Here is a 22,147-nt window from a genome sequence, read left to right as displayed (position 1 = left end):
AACATCTGTATAGTGTGACCACATTTATAAGAAAAAAATTAAGTCAACAAGTTATAGGTCATATGACCCCGTTGCCCATCAAAAGGCTGTAGATGAGCCTGTCCTCTGTGAAGGAAAAGTAAGAAGAGGCCCTGCAGCAGCATTGCTACAGGAGACTGTGACGGCTTGCCAGACGAGTCACAAGACTGGGAGACATGTCCTGTCAAGTGAGTTTTAGTGATATAGCCCAAAATTACAGTCAAGTGAGTTTTAGTGATATAGCCCAAAATTACATGAATTACAGCCCCACAGGGCTTTACAATACAGCATACAGCACCTGCTATCCTTAGACTCCATCCTCGGTTTGGATGAAAAAAAGTGTCTTCCAGGGCGGACAGACATGCAATAGCTGCCGTGTGTACAGAGCAGACAGAAATAACAGTAAAGTTACAGTATGAAGAAAGAATTATAATTTTAGGTAGATGTATTACCTTCCTAGAAGCCAAGTTAGCAGGCTACTGAAAAGTAGTCTGCAGTTGATCATGGGACCCTGTCAGGCTCTTCGTAGAGGTATCTGGAGACCTGAGAAAAAACATGTCTGCACTCCCGTTCACAGCTCGGCCTACCTAATCTGCATATTGAGATCTGATCACAATGCAGGAAGACTCGAGATAATGAGAACACAGTAATAAATAAATGCATTAACGATAAGGCCTGTGATCAGATGTTAATATTTACATAATGTATCCAGATACAGAACACATGTTATAACCAGGTAGAAATGGGGTCTTGAAGTCCAAATCCCTATTAGTGGCAACACACCCAACAAGAGAGAAATATTTTCTACAGTATAGGTAACATACTGACATTTGTGTTGTTCTTCAAGAGATCAAGATGTCAAGTTTTGCCTGAGGCAGGCCCCCCAGATCACATTAGGCTCAGCTAGTTGTGCTGCGCAAAGTTGACATTTTGGAGTGTAGGCCAATGAGTCTTTATTAGTGGAGTTAAACAGATCTCAAAATGGTCTTAAATGTGTATAACTTGATCTTAAAACAAAAAATACGATTTGTGTATAATTTTGAGTACTTACAAATGCATGTTACAATCTACACACAAATATCAAGCATTTTGAACATGTATAAATACATGAAATAGCATTCCATAACTGGAAAAAAACAAACAACTTACAGTTATTTGGAGCAGTAAGACTAACTTTGGCTACGGGAACAAATGCTCTCCTCCTTTGCCTGTCTAGTTTGTAGCATAGGTTAACATCACTAGCAACCCCTCCCAGCAGAAGAAAAAGTCCACCACCTAGCAGTGGCTTATTTAAACCATATATTTACATTCATGGGCTACTGTACTGCATAGAGTATATAGTTGGTACATTTATGTGTTCTTAACAAGGGGCAACAGGCTATTCTGTAAATTTAGAAGAAAATGTCTTTTCCACTTTGAAACTACATACAATTTTACCAAAATCCCAGATGTACTAGTTTTACACATGCACTTAAATGCAACATGCATTTGTGGAACTGTATGGAGCTGGAGACGGTGAAAATAGTATCAAAACTCCGAACACAAATGTAACCTGATCCGTGCGTATCAGGTAATCGGTGCACACACATTTAACAATCTGCAAATAAATTAAAAAAATGTCACAACTACTATTAGACATTTCTATACACATGAAGCTTTACGAAGGCAAACATGATCAGATCTGGGAAGTTGAAGTTAAAAATCTGTACTCAAATATAAATATTTATTCAGATTGTGATGCGTGCATTTGTCAAACTGTTTTACAAGTGTTCAAATTGTTTGGTATCTGTGTTTAGATTGGAACATGCATTCGTGAATACACCTAATATCACTCCATATTTACAACTAACAACAAAATAGAATGTGTGTCAATGCCTTCCAAAATGACACATATGACCTTTGCACAACTAAAATGATCTGGTTAAAGTTAGGGAACTTAACAGCTGAGAGTTTTTGTTGTCCTATGGCCTCAGTGCCATCTCGGGCCAATTCACTGAAATTCACCAGCTGCGTGCGTGCGTGCGTGTGTGTGTGCGTGTCTGTATTGCTTCCATCAGTCTCATTGCCATGCTGCTGTTTGTCCTTGCAGTTCCCTGCCAGCTGAACTTGACTGGGCCAGAAGGATACATAGAGGCTCCGCCACAGTCCAGCTCTGCTTTTCACTCCACTGTGGACTGCAGCTACGTCATCACTGTTTATATGGGCTATGGAGTGGAGGTCCAGGTAAGATCAACATCCATCAATACTGCATATGTTGGACTCCTGATTCTCTCCAGCAAGCCTGATGTCATAGAAGATTCCTACTTAATAAATGTACTACTGTTATACATGCAATCTACTAAATGGATGGAAAGGTGTGTACTTTATAACTATAATAGTTAGTGGAACAAAGAGGATGAGTGGACTGGTTCTATTTGGAGAGAGAAGATGAGTGGACTGGTTCTAGTGGGACAAAGAGGACGTGTGGACTGGTTATAGTGGGACAGAGGGGCTGAGTGGACTGGTTCTAGTCGGACAAAGAGGATGAGTGGACTGGTTCTCTTTGGAGAGAGAAGATGAGTGGACTGTTTCTAGTAGGACAGAGAGGCTGAGTGGACTGGTTCTAGTGGGTCAGAGAAGATGACTGGACTGGTTTTAGTGGGACAGAGAAGATGGGTGGACTGGTTTTAGTGGGACAGAGAAGATGGGTGGACTGGTTCTAGTAGAACAAAGAAGATTAGTGGACTGGTTCTATTTGGAGAGAGAAGATGAGTGGACTGTTTCTAGTGGGACAGAGAAGGTGGGTGGACTGGTTCTATTTGGAGAGAGAAGATGAGTGGACTGTTTCTAGTGGGACAGAGAAGGTGGGTGGACTGGTTCTAGTGGGTCAGAGAAGATGACTGGACTGGTTTTAGTGGGACAGAGAAGATGGGTGGACTGGTTCTAGTAGAACAAAGAAGATTAGTGGACTGGTTCTATTTGGAGAGAGAAGATGAGTGGACTGTTTCTAGTGGGACAGAGAAGGTGGGTGGACTGGTTCTAGTGGAACAAAGAGGATGAGTGGACTGGTTCTATTTGGAGAGAGAAGATGAGTGGACTATTTTTAGTGGGACAGGGAAGACGCTTGGACTGGTTATAGTGGGACAGAGAAGCTGAGTGGACTGGTTCTGGTGGGACAGAGAAGATGAGTGGACTGGTTCTAGTGGGACAGAGAAGGTGAGTGGACTGGTTCTATTTGGAGAGAGAAGATGAGTGGACTGGTTCTAGTGGGATTTATGTGTTAATAATGTTTTTGCCCCTACCATGGTGTCCAAGGTGTATTTACTCTTGGCCAGTATTTTTTACATTTTGCGTCCTCTTATCTGGTTGAATAATTGAAAATCAGTTGTGTGTACTGGTGGCAAAGTGCCGTCTATAGAAAAGTAATATATTTCATTTGTTTGGACATTAAGGCTCAAGGTACTGTTTATTATGGTGACCCGTTAATGGAATTTATTTTATAGTCTAAATGTGTTATTTAATTGAATGGGTCTATCATACACTATATTACCATTACTCTCTCTTCACCCCCCATCTTTTCTCTTTTGAAAAATGAAAATGAATTGACCTACTTTATACTTTCATCTCTTCATATATGTATATATATGTGGTGACATGCTGATGGTATAATAATAGTGTGAACTATGCCAGGCTTAGTTTTTATTTATTCAGACAGTGTTGTCCCTGTCCAATATGGCTCTGGATCCACTCCGCCATTGTCCATTTGTGTCCAAATCATTGTCCCTTTTTAAACTGTTGAATCACTGAGCATGGTGTTGGCGTACAGTTAGATGGATGGCTTCAATTAGCTTTTTAATTTTTCATCAACAATAGTTCTCCAGCCGTCTCTGGGCCAGCAGTTGCAGATATATAGCTTGCATAGCAGCTGCCGTGACAACAGAGCAATTCACTGTTCATTTAAAAAATACAGGTCCATTACGCTCCCCTCCCTTCCAGTATGTTTGGATTCTACAGTATAAGAGAATTTCACCAGAAATATGTCATAGATATCCTGAATCATGCTTTCATAGCCCAACCAATTCTGAGATACCAGTTTATGTTTCCTCACATATCACAAGATAAAAAGGCTTTGAATTATAAGGTCAATAAGGATATTTTACTCATGTTTGAATCACTTTTGTCAGTAAGAAGATTGTATGTCATGTAGCTCTATACATTTTGAATACATTGTGAATTGTACATAGATTGTAAACTCTTTTGTCTGTCTTCTGCATGTGATCGGATTTTGGTAACATCACTAAGTGGTGCAATGAGTTCAAGGGCGGAGGTTTGGTTTCAACATTGGTGGCGACACATATTATGCGGGGTTATAGGGCTCCTCCCCCACGAATAGTGGAAAAATCAAAGTCCATGCACCAGGTGGAAATTCTAAATATACAAATATAGTGGATGCAATAAGCAATAAGGCTCTCAGACGTTCTGTTTTGCTTTCAAATATGTATTCTTCTGTAGATCAACTTTTCTCAGTTAATGTTATCTCTGCTGAGTCAGCACACATGTAGGCATGGTTTACTCTCCCTCCAGTTTTTCTTCTTTTGCTTGGGGAAGTAACCTCTGTAAATGTGCACGTGGCACCAATTCACCTCAACAATACATTAATTCATTTTTATTATTTTATTAACCATTTGTAAAGCAAAATGACCACTTGCCTAAATTCGAGCTGTGGTCTGTTTGATGTCATCCGACATGTCTTCAATTCATCTACTTATAGTGTCATTTGACAGAGGTATAGTTTTCAGTTTATCCCCTGCTGATATTAGCATTACAAGGCATTAACGCCAAATATTGTTAAGGAGTGTGAATAGACGGCACTCCGCTGCATAAAAAATCCCCTTTTTTTTCAGGCAAAGGCCCGCGACCCACTGAAAACGGGTCCCACCAGTTGAGAATCACTGTTTTAGTCCACACACATGTTAACTTCACCACCGCTGATAAAGTTCAGGCTAGATCCACTTCATCACAAACATTCAAACCAGCAGAGGTATTTGTGTTTGTGCTTTAAATTATAAAAAATATGGGTAACACGTTATAATAACTACACGTTATGAAGCATTATTTAAGTATGAGTAAACACTTAATTCATAATTTGTAAATCATTGTTCCTACAATAACACTCATTGGTATGCAACTCATAACAGTTATAAATGTTTTATTCTTGATTAATAAGCTTGATTATTATAGGTTATTATATGATTGTGTTTTCATACTTCCCCATTTGTAAAAGAAGTAGTTTTAGTTTTAGTTTGTATATATATTACAAACCAATTATTAAGTGTTGGGAATGAAAAGGAGCGTGTTTGAGTTATCAGCATATAAGAAAACTAAATTATTGACATGAATAGAATTATTAATGTCAGTAAGATTATTAACGATTATTAATAATAATGGAGCACCACCCTGCAAATAGGGACCAATAACCAAACTATAAACTAAGTCTCATAATTAGTGTAAGAGCCATTTTGTTGTTTTTGTTTTCGTACAACCTCCCACCACATGGGGGTGTCATGCCGGTGTGAATGGGGGCACAGGTATATAATCAGTGGGGTCATTGGATACAGGTGTTGCTGAACAGACGGAAGCAAACAGATTTTGACTGTGCGACATTGAATGAATCTAAATGTTATGATTTTTGGTCTACATAAAGAAAATGGATTACAGCAGAGAAAGTGGTTGAACTCGGTTTATGTAGAAAATGAATTGCTTATATTGGAACTGGACTTTGTTCTTGGGCACACGTCTAAACAAACATTTCAGCAACCGTGGTGACTTTTTTGGGAAGCAACGGGGTCACGACAATTAGTATTCACTCACAATGTCAATAGTCGAAGTACTATTACACATTCAGCGTGAATGTGAAGGTTTAAGTTGGAGCAACAGACCACATATCCAGCTATTATCACAATACATGCACAAAGTAATCACAGACAGCTGCTCTTTAATTAAAATATAACAGAGTTTATTAAGTTCCAATAATAATGATCTAGTCAGCTATTATCTAAAACTAACACCTATACATTTATGAGCACGCTATCTAAAATCAACAAACGGGGGTAAGAGTGAGAAGTGTGTGTGTGTGTGTGTGTGTGTGTGTGTGTGTGTGCATGCAGTGTGTGGGTAGGGGGGGAGGCGAGAGAGAACAGCTCAGACAACGTATGACGTAATTTAAAACGTGACGGCATCTCTCGCGAGACCACAAGATGGCGCGAGACTATAGAATGGCGGACAATAGAGCTCTCGTTATTTACATGTGACTGAAGCAGCACTACATTAGCTTAAAGCTATATGTGTGTGTGGGTTAGTAACTGAAGAGAGAAAGCAAACAAAACAAAATATATCCTGCAAAACAGATTAAGATCCTCCCCGCCGTGGTGGAGTACGGAAGATTGTTCTCTCATCTACAGAAACACAGCTGACGATCTTTGAGTCGCACAGCTGCAGTTCTGACCTCTGATGAGAAACAACTTCCGGCCTCACCAGCGGGGAATTATCTCAACACGATTGCGGCAGTTTTGAAATACACAGTAACTTCTACACAACATTAACGATCTTGATCGTTAATCTCTGCAATTATTGAGCATACACACCATGTTATAAAAATGACAGTAACTTAAGCAACACAAACAAGACAATAAACAAAATAACCTAATCTAGCCCAGACACTGTAAGTAGCCTTACTATGAGGTGATTTCGTGGTTGAAGATGTGGTCCTTCTGAGTTTGTTGGTGGAACTCAGGCAGCGCGGCTCCGTGCGGCGCAATAGATTCTCTCGGTAGCAGAGAATTTCTTTGGCTCAGTAAGGGAATTCCCGTCCATACGGCTAGCACGAAGTCGTCCTTTTTCTCTGAAGAAGTCTGTTTCTTCACTTCTGCAGGAAAATTGTCCACTTCCTCGTCCAGGATGCGAACAAATCAAAACAAACAAACAGTCCAGTAGATACATCCAGTGAATCTAAAACTCCGTTTAAACACAGCAACGTTGCGCGCTTTCTTGCCCAATGAAGGTCGGGGGATAAGCATAGAGATGGGTCAAGGCACCTAAACAGGGCATCCTTCACAGTGTGAACCTCCCATGCCCTCCAGGTGAAGCTCATTGCTGGCAGGTTTCACAACATGTTACAAGTGTTACAAGTCTTGAACTTCAACATACTATGCAGAAAGTGTCACTATAATCAAAAAGTATGACGAGTAGGAATGAGATCACATTATGAACACTATTATTAGGATTATTAGTTTGTTTGACACGTCATACAAACTAATTTGTTTCAAGCATACCTCAGGCTGTTGACGTCAGTGTTTCTCAGTTATTATTTTGTTCCGTATAGATTTTGACCTATGTGTGCTTTTGACCTTATAACGTGTGCTGCTTATAGACTGTATACAGAAGAAGAAGAAGAAGTGGACGTAGTCTTCATGACGTCACCTGGACGGCAACGTTTTTTGCCTCCAATGAACGAAAGTTACCATATTTGGAATTCGGAGGATGGGTGCTACCCTTCCTCGACATTGCTGTCAGTCTGAACGGTAGTATCAGCCGTAACCACCATGTGAGAGCAGTGCAGAGCGGTGGCCATGAGTTAGCCAGTGGGGCACACTCACATGCACTTCGTTTTTACATGGCTAATAGTTGTTTTCTGCGACATTAATGCTTTGAATATTGAATAGAGAACCTTTAACTCCATGTTCATCACTATACCATAATTTTGAAAGTCATTGTAAACCAAACCAAATGTTTTCCTAACCATAAAACAGTTCATATTTTTCCCAAATCATGATCTTACCCTGAAACTAACCAGGTAGTTATTGTGCCTAAACCTAAACAAACCTTATAGTGGGGCAGATAAAAGCTATTTTTAATAAGAATCGTGCAAAAATACAAGCATACAATTTGGTGGAGTTCTTCTCCAGAGGTATCTGGTCAAATCTGCCTGATTGGCCATTCAGAAATCTAAGATGGCGGCTATTTTTCAAGATGGCTGCCAATTGGGCCTCCCGAAATTAGTTTTCTTCATAAAACTGTTTTTATTTCCCCGATTTGAATGATCTTGGTGTCTATTGTTATGTTTTTATGTACTCTGGAGCTAATTATGCTACACATTTAGCCTTCTGACTAAACATTTTCCAAATTTTGCAAGATTTTGATGATTTAAAGAAAAACAACTTCTAAGTAATTGATATTTGTAGCAGTAACCACTTGTAGCAGAAGGGAGCTTTTGTCACTCGCTGGGCCTTGCTGTCATCTCTTTAATTGCAAGGCCATCCCTAGCCAATCACGGTGCATGGGCATTTTATAAATGTGATGGGGTTTCCCCTGACGTCAAACACGTGTCCCGCTCCCAGTCTGCCCGACTTCTGCCACTGTTGCAGGTATGCAAGACGCTGCCGCATTGTTTCTGTCAGTCGTGCTGTTCTGGTGTTATCTTGGCTTTCTGTCGTTTTTTAGACTATCTCTTGGGCTCCCCTCCTCCTGCACAGGAGACTCACCTGCGGATCTGTGTCGGTGAGTTTCGATTGGGTCCTGATTTTATTGTATTATGGCGTCATGTTAGTAACTACGTCTTACTCATATAGCCGCTGGTAGCAGCGCTACATGGCCTCCTCCCCCCCCTGGAGCAGACCAATATTGCCTGATCGGTAGGTGATTTCATTTCGCTAATATACTTTGGGGTTGATTATTATTATTTTATTAATTTGTTTTCATCCTCTATCACAGGGGACTTTTTGCTGGGTTTGAGCAGAACGTTGCCACAAAGTGGCTACAGCTAAACCTGCTCATATTGGAGGAACGCTGCTGTTTTGCCTACCGGCGTCTGTTTTGTTTACCGCTGTCTTGCCTACCGGCGTGTGATTACCGGCGTGTGATTACCGGCGTGTGATTACCAGCATGTTGGACTAGCGGCTGTGGCCCACTGGGTTTCGCCACCCTGCTGCACTGCTTCGCCTACAGGGTCTGACGCTGCTATTATCAGCACTGCGCCCCGGTTCTGTGCTGTTTGCCGTCAGCATCACCCGTGTTTTAATGAGAACAACCTCTTTTTTAGCTTGAGCTATTTTAGGTGTATTCTGACAAGGGAGGTTAAGGCCCACTCTGGCTTTTAGTTTATATAAATTGGGTAACTGATCATCCCCTTTGGCTGATCCGTTAACCAGAGTTATTTTGGTTGTTTGGTCTTTTCTTATTTTGTTTGATTTGATTTTCCTTTCTGAGAACCAGAGCCTTTTGTAATTGTGTTCCTTGTCCCTGTAGGAGCTGCCAAGCCAAGGTGGTGGGGTCGGTGCCTCCAGGTGTTGGTGTCTCCCTTCGTGTGTGGTGTGTTTTGATGTGCCCCTGGTTGGGAACCCTCACGTGTGGTTGTGTGTGTGAGTGTGTGTACACGTGTGATCGGGGTGCCTCCTCCTTTTGGGATCCTCACCTGTACTGGTCCACCTCGCCACTGGCAAGCCGCAGCCCTACACCTCTTTTTATAAATAAATAACGGCTCTTTTATTAGTAGGTTGTATTTTAAATTATCTGTGAACCATTGTTTGTATAATAAATAAAGATTGTTTTGTATCGGAACCACGTCTCATGCTAGATCTGTATAATGAACCTGAGTGCCCTCTGAGTCCTTGATACTGTGGGCAAAACTTAATCTTTAGGTGAAATTTCTAAGGTGGCGTTGTTGTGCTCTGACGATTGGTTATATCCAAGTAAACTTTAAACTATATCCTCATCTCCCTCTCGCCACACACTGATACATGGGGTGTATGGGTGTGGTGGTAGAATTTGTACCTTTGTTTCAGCAGTCATCCAAATCCCTTGGCTGGACTACTGGTCTTCATCACTGGCCCAACTCTCATCTATGGCTCCAAGAATTGCCAATGTACCGCAGCGGCAATGGCCACACCCCGGTAAACTGCGTTGGCTCGCGGGCTAAACTAGATGAGGGTAGCACACAGAAGGTCATTGTGATGGAGGACATCTTCTCATTATGGAAGTGATCAAAGAGATATACTAAAAGGATAACGACAACTTACAAGTCCTCCAAGCAACTCTTCCAGTTTGTCATCAAGCAGCCAAGTATTTCTTAGCAGAGTGATTGTTGGGCACTACCAAGGCACCTTGGTGACATCACTGCTGTAAAACTCAGCATGAGGTTTGGTGTCAGCTAGGTTGGAATTTTGTACCAGCTTCTATTACAACTTAGTATCCCAAATGCTGCCCAACCATCCCCTAGCTCAGTCCTGAATTGACAGGATGTACCAGCGCGGAACAGCCGAGTCAAGGATAACAGGGGTTATAGTTATCTGGATGGTGTACTAATCGCATGGGACTTATGACACCAGATGAACGATCGAACTAAGTGTAGGGCAAATGCATTAACTTAGTTGCATCACATACAAGAAAGTGCCCAATATACATTACAGGGTGGTAAAAGGATCAACTTGTCAGACTTGCCATGGATGCAATCTCTACTAGTAAATCACGGACCACCAGCTGGAGCAATTGTTTCCTATGTCAGCAGGACAGGAAGGAAGACCTTAAGTCCCCCCAGGCCAATCCTACCAAAAGAGGAGATGGTGGTTATGTGAATTTGGCATGGAATATTCCCCAGTTTCACTCACTCAATGCACTGCCCATCAAATTCGACCCTATAAGACTTGATAATGGTTGTGGCATAGAGGACTCTGAGACAAAACAGAGCACAATATCATGAGAGTTGTTGAACAACACAAAGTTAGAAAGAGCCAAGAAAAGATCCACCCCAGCATCAAGTAGTGATGCTGGTGCTAGAAGCAAGATTCCACGGAAGGTTCAAGAGACATGTTCACAAATGCTTGAGTGTTTTCTATGTGAGCACATTACATTACAGTCATTTAGCAGACGCTTTTATCCAAAGTGACTTACAATAAGTGTATTCAACATAGGTATCCAAGAAAACTACTAGTCACCAGAAGTCATAAGTGCATCTCCTTTGTTAAACAAGTATCTAAGAGCATAAACCAGATTGCAAAGGAGGCTTAAGAGAAGCAATGACAATGAAAGTCAATGAAAAGATGAATGAATGTGCAAGAACACTCAGTGATGGGAAACTTCTTGCCAAACTTAGCAGTGGAGATGTCATAGCACAATAACTAAAGTATTACCCTGCTTGTTTGGTGGCTCTGTATATATCCAATAGCTTCCTCAGAATTGGTCACTTACATCAATGAAGTAAAACCTGCTGGTGATGGCACAGCTCCAGCTATTTTAAGACTTGCTGATCTGATCAAACTCTACAAGCAGAGAGTGGAGCAGCTTGGTGTTGAATTGCCAGATGTTCATGCTACTCGTCTGAAAGACCAGCTGCTTTTGCATATCCCTCTGCTGCAAGCTCATCATAAAGGACGAGACATCCTGCTGGCTTTTGCGAAAGATGTTGGCTCCATCCTTGCACAAGCATCCAAGTATGGTAACGCAATTCATCTGGCAAAAGCTGCTGCAATGATCAGACAGGACATGCTTCATCACAAGTCCAAAAGGAGAAGATGTCATTAGCAATACAAGGAAATGCTTGGATGCTATGTCCCCATGCTCTCATGAGGAAGCAGACACCCGAATATTTGTACATGCCAGGGATGCAGCAATGGAAGGCATTAAGTCCCTCATCATTAAGGCTAATGACACTGATATCCTTGTCATAGCGATATCTATACTGCCATCCTTAGAGGCCATTGGTCTTGAGAGTATGTGGATTGTGTTTGGCCAACGAGCCAGTGTTCAATGGATTCCAGTCCATGAAGTAATAGCTGCAATTAGGACTAACAAACCCAGTGGATTACCGTACTTTCGTGCATTCACAGGCTGTGACATTGTGTCTGCATTTCATGGGAAAGGGAAGAAGACAGCATGGCAGACTTGGAACATTTGTGATGAAGTTTCTGAAACCTTCACCAATCTCAGCCAGCATCCAACATCAATTAGTGACCTGGACCTGCAACAGTTAGAGAAATTTGTTGTCCTCATGTACGATAGATCAAGCGCAGTTACTGGTGTGGATGAAGCAAGACTGGATCTCTTTGCCCACAAACAAAGGCCCTACAACGCGATTCCACCAACTCAGGCAGCCCTGAGAGGACATGCAAAGCGTGCTTCTTATCAGGCTGGGATCATCTGGGACCAGACAACTATCTCCAGGCCAGACATCGGCAGTCCTACTGATTGGGAATGGACACAGAAAGGAGACAAATGGCAGGTATGTTGGTCGACGTTACCCCCCATCGCAGCCAGTTGTCAGGAACTGGCCATGTGTTCCTGTAAGAAAAGTTGCCATGGGAGGTGCAAGTGCTTTCAGTTCGGACTTCCATGTACAGCACTCTGCAGCTGCATATGTGAGCAGTAGCAGTTGGAAGATGAATGTGCCCGATGATGACCGTACCTTTGTGCGGAGTTACTGCAGACATTCAGATCAAAATGATACCCCCGAACAGTGACATTGACATTAATGCACTTAAATGTGGTGCTACATATTAGTTTGAGGCTAAGTCCTCAGCATGTAAGTAAAATTGCATTTAAAGAACTGAAAAATGATTTTTTTTTAAATGTTCAAGTTACAATTGGTTGTAATCACTTTATGGCAACTTCAAAATTGTTGAATTTCATATCAGTTCAGTATCTAGTACGGTAAGATAATTATTTTATGTCCAGATTGACTAGTCTAGCAATGTTTCATATGTTATGTATAGTTATAATCTCAATAAAGTATCTCAAATACTTTCCAACGGTGCTGATATATCCTAGCAACTAGTCTTATAATGTTGTACATGTGAATTTAGCTGCTTTGATTTTGTGTTAGTAGAATAATATTGTAGATCTTATATGAAAATGTAGCATCTTTTACAATGTTTAAAATGTGAAGTACAGTTGTTGCATTTATTGAAAGAGTTACTACGTTTTTTACCATCCATGCTGACTAGACTAGTCTGGGAATGTGCTATAAATTACACATTTATCTTTAATATCAAATGTATTATTGTTAGATGAATTAAGTGTCCAGTGCCATACAGTTTCTTTTGTCCAGTTTGATATCATATTCTTGTAATGTTCAATTTGAACATAGTTGAAGGAAATTATTTTAATAAAAGAGTTGAATTATTAATTGACCTTTTTTCCAATAAATGTCCAATTACATCAGCATATTCATTATTCTAGTGTTATAGTTGTGGGTAATTATTAAAGCATCTTTTATTACCTACAAATAGACACCAAGATCATTCAAATCGGGGAAATACATACTTTCGGGAGGCCCAATTGGCGGCCATCTTGAAAAATAGCCATCTTGGATTTTTTAATGGCCAATCAGGCAGGTTTGACCAGATACCTCTGGAGAACAACTCCACCAAATTTCATGCTTGTATCATAATTTGCACAATTAATCTACTGTCTGCCCCTCTATTACTGTAGCGTCATACAACTGACTTTCATCTGAATTTTTCAACATTGTTCTGCAACAGTTTTGAAAGGCACAGATATGTTGTCCCTGACAGGGGAGTTGGATCAGAAAACTCCTTTTGTCCTTCTAGAGGGCACAGACAAACGACAGATTTTGTTACTCATTTTGAAGGACATGTTCATTTAGTATAGCCTACCAAGAAAAGTCTTTAAGTCGTAATTCAGAACGTGTGCATATGAGTCCTTGAGTAACCCTCTGTTCATTTAACAATTCTTATGCCAATCATTAAAAAATATTCTTGACACTGTTGATCTTTTCTGTAATATTTTTGTCTTTAGAGCTGCTGCAAGTCCTAATTTTGTGTGAAAGAATGCTGCCAGATATCACTCACCACAGTGCACCCCATAGTGTTAGCATGCAGCACTTTGAGCCAACAACCTCCTGCAGAAACACAGATGCATTGATATTCTTATCACTTAATGGCTACATTTACCTAAAGATTAACTAAAAAGATTCTAAGGCTGAACACATAAGTGAAGGAAAATATTTTAACCTCCTTTCCTGAGAATGTGACATATCAACGAAGGATGTACTAGCATACAGTGACCATGCAAATGCACTGTAGATGTTCAATGTCGCCTCCACAAATGTGTTTGGCCCATAGACAAAGGCGGACGCTCCAAATGATTACAGCCACTCTCTCCACACTAGGGCATTCAGTCGTTTTGAAGCGTCTGACCTTTTTGGGGAGGCTTATGCGATGATTTAAGTAGCACCCTTGTCTCTACCTGAAAACCCCCTCCTCCACATGATTAACTCCAAGAGCTTTGCTTCCTGCTGCTCATAAAATATACAATCGCTATTACACTGCTGACCTTCCAGATGCCTGGCCTAATATATTTAGGATAAAAAATGAATATGTGGTTGCAAATCATGGTCAATGACGTCTTCCAGCTGATTCTTGTTGCTGATGTGGTGAGAAAAGGACAGGGATGAGAAAAAAAGGAAATGAAAGGAAAGGAAAACAATGTCAGAGAGCCAGAAAGGAAGAGGAGGAGAGGCAAATAGCACAGTGTAATGTAAATAATGTAAAGCCAAATAAAATCTAATTGACATGACTTGACAGAGGAGAGGTGGATGAAGCAAAATAGAAAAATGTGAAAATACATGATAAAAGCAAGGGTGTATAGCTTTACTTTCAGAAATGGCCAGATTCTTCAGTCAACAAAAAAAAGGAACTATGTGAATAGCTGGGATTTTGTCTGAAAGATCAAGGACTCAACAGCAGTCCCTGCAGCATGGAGTAGCATTGTGGGTCCAGGCCCTCCCACTGAGTATATGTTCTGTTGGATTTGCCGTTTGCTTCGGTTTTTCTAAACCTAATTAAGTGGTTTTGTTACCTTAACCTAAACCCAACTACATGTAGTTATTTTAAGCCCAACCATGATGTTTATCCTAACTTAACTAAGTGCTTTTGTTGCCTTAATCTAACTTTCATTTTGTAGCATAATGTCATTCAGAATTTGTTTCGCTCACAAGGAAACCAATAGATTGAATTTCGTGACGATTTTGCCACGGTGAGTCCAGTTGCTGAACTGGTAATTACAGCCGCAGAATTTTTCAATTTCATTTAACCTATTGAACGTCATGCATAACCGATCAAAAATGCTCTTGATAGTTAACTATTGCATCCCAAATTAAGAGGCCAATTAATTGGGGCAGCTGTGGCTCAGAGGTAGAGCGGGTCATCCACTAATTGGAAGATTGGCAGTTCAATCACTGGCTCCTCCAGTCTGCATGCCGAAGTGTCCTCGGTCAGATGCTGAACCCCAAATTGCTCCTGAACACATCAGTGTGTGAGTGTGCGCAAATGTGAATTTGTTTAGAACACCTTCCATGGTAACCTCTGCCATCAGTGTATGAATGTTTGTGAGGATAGCGCTTTGAATAGTCGGAAGACTAGAAAGGTGCTATAGAAATGCAAAAAAAAACAACAGAGGTCCAAACTATTTTTATGTCATGTTTACTTGTATCGCTCTGCTGGTCCAAAATCACGTACACATCTTGGCAGAAGATAGCTGTGTCCTAGGCCTAATGTAGATTAGAAGAAATATTGCTGTCACTGTTGCTGTCCTAGGATTATTAGGCCTATTAGGCCTAGGACAGCAACAGCAAAGAAGAGCAAAAATCTCCAATGAATGCTTTACTCGATGGAAAAGTTGTTTTCTCTCTTCTCCCAACTGGTGGCAAGAGTTTGATTGAAAGATAGTTCATCCATTCACCTCCCAATTATTTTTAAAATTGCCTGCCATTTACCAAACAGTTTCCAATGAAGGCTTCTCAGATGGTTCTGTGTAACAAACCATCTGGCAGATCAAGCATTCCCACCAAATAAGTCAGACTCATCCAGTACCCATATCTATGCCTACGAAAAATAATGCGCCTTAATATGTCATGCACGTAATAATGAACGAGGAAGTATTAAGACCGCAAAAGGCCACATAGAGTGCCTTGAGTGCCTTGGTTTCTGACTCCCAAGAAAGAATGCGGGCCCTGCAGTGGCTTCACTTGTCTCCCACAGCGTTAACTTATTTGCAGCATGGTGAGAGCAGGCCCCAGTATCCACTGGTCCTTCCCCCCACTATGCGCTGACTGCTAACGGCTTAATTTAGGTTAACAAATAGATGCAGAAACTTCAATAACATAATGTAAGAGTGAGACTGCTCATTACTTGTCCATAACAGCCTCAACAAAACAGTTCCCTGCTACCTGCAGCATGACAACTTTCCTGCATTTACATCCCCCAATCTCCAATTGAAATGATGCCCATGGATAACAGAAAATGAGTGGGGAAAGGGTAAAAGGAGAAGAATGGACAGGAAGAAAACAAAAGAAAGAAAATGGAAGTGTTGAGGAAAGGAATAGGATGGTAAACCATGTAAAGCAAACCATGAGAGAAGGGGAGAGTGTTTGGAGCAGGAAAGGAGAGATAAGAAAAACAAAGAAGAAGAGAAGAGATGATGAGCATGCACCTGAGATAAAATAGATGCAGTTTCCCTCATCTTCCATTTACTCATTATTAAAAGTGACTCCAGTGGTTAATTAATTACTCATGGATTATCTGTCCTCTTCTTTTGTTTGTTTATGGACCTCTTTACAAGTGTCTTGGCTAAAATGTCTTATCAGCTTCTCTTAACTAAATTGAAAAGCCTCCCTTTATGGATAGACCGACCTAAACACAAACTGTTGGACACACATAAAAGATGTCAGGTGGACCTGGGAGGTCACTCAGAACTTTTTATACACCAAGATGTGACTTCTAATTTGTCTTATCAAAAAATCACGCTCATTAATCTACTTCAGAGGTCTTTATTAGCCTTGGAGGGTTACAACGTCCTGATTTGATTGTCTTTGTGTACAAAATAAGCCAGACTTCATCCTGATGCACGACTTTGATAAAGATAAATTATGGGGTTGAGTTTGAAATATTTTACCAGGTAAGACCCCAAACCTGAAGCAGTAGAGTAAAACACATCTCCCACTCAGGTAAAATGGGGAAATTCGACTGGTGGCCTTGCATAGCCACCTGAGGTTAGCGTAGCGTAGCTCCAAACAGCTCCAAACACCAAGATGCTGAGTTGCAAATTAAACACATTCCCAGCCATAAAATGTGCAATGCTTCTCCGATGCTGTCAACCAGAAATACCGTTGGTACAAATCCTTTTCCATGCTGTGTCAGGGCTGCTAGCTGTGGGGTTAGCCGACCCTTTGATACGATGTCCAGCTTTTCTTGAATTGTCCTTCTCCAGAAAGGCGTTGTCAGTAACTCCGCCACCAAATCCGTTTCTCCACCTCCTTCAGCCATTGAGTGTTAAAAAAACAAATCTAAGTGAAAAAAAAGAATCTACACCAAGCAAAACGCTAAAAATGTCATAACCTCTTACATATCTTTCAACTTGAACTTTTACTACTACTACTAACTTCTGCTAGATAGCTTTCTGCTTCACAACAGTCATGCTAGCCCACTGACCAATCACGGCGCACGTTAATGCTGAGCTGCACATTAATGCTGACGTACTTGTAGTAGGCTACCTAGAATGCTCTGACATGTTAAAGAATACGCCCAACATGTCAAACTAAAGATCTGATTGGTTGAACACTATGACAATCAACAATATCGTCCCCATTCACTTAAACTGCAAAGGGATTCACTTGTGAGTCTGAAGGCCTGGGGCCTCTCTTCTTACCTAGAGACATAGGGGTGAAATCTGATTGGATAAAAGCTCTACTTAAAACAAGCTGCACTGGAAGCAGAGCAACTGAGGAAGACAGTAGCTGTGCAATGACAAAATAAGATTATGGGAAAAAATGTATAATACATGTAGTTTATTTATGAAAAATTATTAAATGATAAAATAGCTATAACTTTGTGATTCTGTTTAGGCCAGCAGAGAAGGCCTTGCAGGCCCTGACGGCCCACCACTGCTAGATACTGACAAGGTGACAGTTGGAGACTGTCAGTGTGTAACTATGGTAACCGAAGTAACGTCTTCTCAACGGTTGGTATTTTGTACTGATTGTGCTGAAATAAAAGTTGCACGCCTTCATGTATAGATAGAAATTGTTTGCCTCTACCTTCCTGAATCTTCTATAGCCTCACCATAATAACTACTTTATGAGCAATGGGATTCAGACGGATGGTGATTTTCTCGGAATACTGCCCCCCTGCTCCAGCTCTGTAATTATTTGTTCAGGCTTCCCTTACAACAGGCAGCTTCAAAATACAATATACAAATGATGTAACTTGTATGTCTTGTAAAATTAAATAGAAAAGTAGGAAAAGTGAAACAAATGTAAAGCTTCATCAAGAGATTGCGTAAAGCTTTAAAATAAGCAAATCATCAATACATGAACTAATACATTTTTAAACAGGATAGAGGATTTTTTTACTATATTTCTTTTTCTAATTTATATTTTCTGCAATTGTACTATTAACTATTTATGCAGCTATTATTATTCTATTAATTAATAGATCTAATCAAATTATATATATCTTATTTTATGTAGCATAACCTTAAACGTTTACATGCTATGTAATCTATCATATCAATTATTATTGAATCATTTATTTAATATATATTTAGTTAAACAATTTAATATATATGAATAGTATAGAAAATCAACTTAAACTGACAGTGGTCAATAAAGTCTAATATTATGGTAGCTCTCCAGAACATCAGTGGTAAAATCCTTGCTTTCCCTTCAGGTCAGTATTGCAGCTCTGGTTACAGTTAGTTAGTTTGCCCCGGACCAGCTCAGCCCAGCATAAGTTACCATAGTAACACAGCTTGAACTATGTTGAATTTGCTTTATAGAACCAAATCAAGTGAAAATATTTACATTATTACATTACAGTCATTTATTGTAAGTCACTTTTATCCAAAGCGACTTACAATAAGTGTATTCAACATAGGTATTCAAGAGAACTACTAGTCACCAGAAGTCATAAGTGCATCTCCTTTGTTAAATAAGTATCTAAGAGAATAAACCAGAGCAAAAGTACAGTGCAGAAACAAACGAAAAGAATAAGTGCAACAAACTAATACAATAAGTGCAACAAACTAATATGAATACAATAAGTGCTGAGTGGAAGGCTCAGGGTAGTATTTCTTGAAGAGATGAGTTTTCAGGCTGCGCCAAAAGATGGGCAGTGACTCCGCTGTCCTGACGTCAGTGGGGAGTTCATTCCACCACTGTGGGGCCAGGACAGAAAAAAGCCGCGTCCGGGTCGATCGGCCGCAAGGACCTCTGAGCGACGGGGCAACCTATCGACCCGAGGCAGCAGCGCGAAGTGGTCGGGCGAGGGTGTAAGGGCTTGACCATGGCCTGGAGATAGGAAGGAGCTGTTCCTTTCACTGCCCTGTAGGCTAGCACCAGAGTCTTAAACTGGATGCAAGCTCTTAAAGGTAGCCAGTGTAGAGAACGGAGAAGGGAAGTTGTGTGGGAGAACTTGGGGCGATTGAACACCAGACGAGCTGTGAGCTGCAGCTTTCTGGACAAGCTCCAGAGGTCTGATGGTTGACGCCGGGGCTCCGGCATGTAGTGAGTTGCAATAGTCCAGGCGGGAGAATGTGTTGAATACTTTTTTGTTACAATCCAACCCTCTGTTTCCCGTGTCTCCCTGCATTTGGGTCCAGCTCTTTACTTTCTGCAAAAACCTTACAGTACGAACGAAACAGAAAATGGACCCAGCAGAAGGAGATTTTGAAGTAGAGTTGTGTGAACTGAATTATCCACTCCTTTGTATTGTTGGCAAGTGGAGGAGAGCTTCCAATAAGGAGATTCAAGAAGCGGCCATAAGATTGGTACATCGGCCCTGGCTGCGTAATTCCTTGGCCCATTGGGCTAAGGATTTTTTGAACAGTACGGTGCCTCATGTCTTGTCAGCGACCCAGCTGACCAACCCTCCGGTTCTAGCTGCCGCTTCCAAACCACAGCTACCCCGAGCTTCAGCTGCCTCTTCCGAGCCGCAGTTACCCCCGGTTTCAGCTGCCACTACCGGGTCTCAGCTACCTCTGGTTTCAGCTTCCGAGCCACAGCTAAAGCCTGTGTCCTGTCGGCAGTCCATCCGACTCCAGCCCCCCGGGTCCTGTCGGCGGTCCGGCCGACTCCAGCCCCCCGGGTCCTGACCCCGCTGCCGAACGCCAGCGATCACCAGTTCCTGACCCCGCTGGGTCACCATCCGAGTCCTGTTCCCCGAAGCCCCAGTCGGCGCCTCAGTCTGAGCCCCAATCTCCCCAGTCCGAGCCCCAGTCTCCCCAGCCCTGTTCGTCTGAGTCGCAGTCCGAGCCCCAGTATCCCCAGCCCTGTTCATCTGAGTCCCAATCCGAGCCCCAGTCTCCCCAGTCCTGTTCGTCCGAGCCCCAGTCTATCCAGTCCGCCCGTCCCCCGGAGCCCTTCTGGCCGCCCGGCCATCCCCCGGTGCCCTTCTGCCCGTCCGGTCGTCCCCCAGAGCCCTCCTGCCCGTCCAGCCATTCCTCTGCCCGTCCCCCGGAGCCCTTCCAGACACCCCTCCCGACCCCCTCCACCCACCCTATTGGACTTGTATCTGTTGGGACGTCTAGAATCCGTCCCTTGAGAGGGGGGTTCTGTCACGATGTTTTGATTTAGTGATTTATTCTGTTTTATTGAGATGTTCCATGTGTCTTACACTATATTTCCTGCCGTTGTCTGTCTTGCTCCTGTGAGGGTCTGCCCTTCCCCTAATTAGACACTGCTGCGTTCAATCACCTGCACCTCCTCAGTCTGCTTGACTTCACCTTCTGCCCCTATCTGTTCCTCTCGTGACTGTCTGCCCCGCCCTATATTGAAACCTGCTGTGTCTAATCACCTGCACCTCCCTGTGTATTTAAACCCTGTGTGCCCCTTGGCTCAGCGTTCATTCGTCTTTGGTGTAACCTGGTCTGTCTGTCGTCTGCCTGCCATTTTCTCCTGGTACGTTTCGTGTCTGCTCCCCTTTGCCGTGTTCCCTGTTTCTTTGGAGGTTTTATTTTCATGGACTTGTGATTCACACTTTTTTGTGTTGAATACTTTTTTGTTACAATTAAACCCACAATTATCCAACCCGCCGTTTCCCGTGTCTCCCTGCATTTGGGTCCAGCCCTTTATTTACTGCAAAAACCTTAGTGTTTAAGTAAATTGGCCTCATTATTGATACTGCTCTGAGCTGTGCAAATGTGTGTAGTGATTACTTTGACAGTCTTCTTCTTTAATTAGAGCCTTCCTGGTGTGTGCAGCCCAAGCGCGAATCCTATTTGACCATATAAAGATGAGAGCCAAGGCCAAATGGCAATCTCCCTGAAGAGAGCTTGAAACGGACACAAACAACAGTCAGCAAAGGTTTGGCCACGGATAGTGCAGGGTATCGACTGATGGATCAATACCCTCAACTGCTTTAGCTGAGCCAAACTCCACCTCCGTTCAATAAAGGACAGTTCTATCTTCAGTTCCTGTCCGGACTGATGGCAGTGATTGATTAGGAAGCATTTGTCAATGCTGAGACAGTTTCCAATAGGAATAGGTAACATTCATGTCCTGTGGGAGCAGCTGCCACATCACTTTTAGGTATTTTCCTGCTCCTTTGTTAAATGTGCAGGTTTCTCACACGTTGAGTTTCTCTGCTTTGTTGTTAGCTTGTAATGATGAGCCTTGACGGTGTATTATGAGATGTTGAGCTTGCGTGCTGGTGCTGTAAAGACACCTAACTGTTTGTCTGCTGAGGCCTGTATGTTTATCGTGTTGTTACCTAGACTAATACTCCCATGCATGCTAACTGACAGAAGAACTGCGAAACAAGAGACAAATTACATACTTAGGAAGGATACCTGAAGCGGAAGATAATTAATTCAACCTAAGCTGCAGGCCAATGCTACATTATCCATGAGCTTTATTACCATAAACATGTGTATCTCTACCCTTTGGCTCATCAGAGAAGGAGAGGTTGACATGGGTTTCCTTATTTCCTTTCCTTAAATTTAATTGCATTGGTTACATGGAAAAAAACAGCCGAGCACAAATTCACATGACTGTAGCCACGGGCTAAACTTGTTTGCAGTACAGTAAAGGGCACACTTTATTGCTTCATTCATTCTGTTGCTGTATGTGTACAGCAGAGCGCCCAGT

General features: G+C 41.8%; 1 protein-coding gene across 1 annotated transcript in view; it reads left to right on the top strand.

Moving 5' to 3' along the window:
• Nucleotides 1-22,147, top strand: part of LOC306701114 (seizure protein 6 homolog) — a gene marked incomplete at both ends in the record, with an annotated part of 284,116 nt that overhangs the window by 115,498 nt on the left and 146,471 nt on the right. The window contains one exon of the mRNA XM_079166361.1: nt 2,108-2,241. Coding sequence (XP_079022487.1) covers nt 2,108-2,241 — 134 coding nt within the window. The remainder of the gene's footprint in view (nt 1-2,107; nt 2,242-22,147) is intronic.

The sequence above is a fragment of the Pholis gunnellus genome, assembly GCF_910591455.1.
Source record: "Pholis gunnellus genome assembly, chromosome: 9".
Taxonomy (NCBI): Eukaryota; Metazoa; Chordata; class Actinopteri; order Perciformes; family Pholidae; genus Pholis; species Pholis gunnellus.
This window is presented reverse-complemented; position numbering and strand designations above follow the sequence as displayed.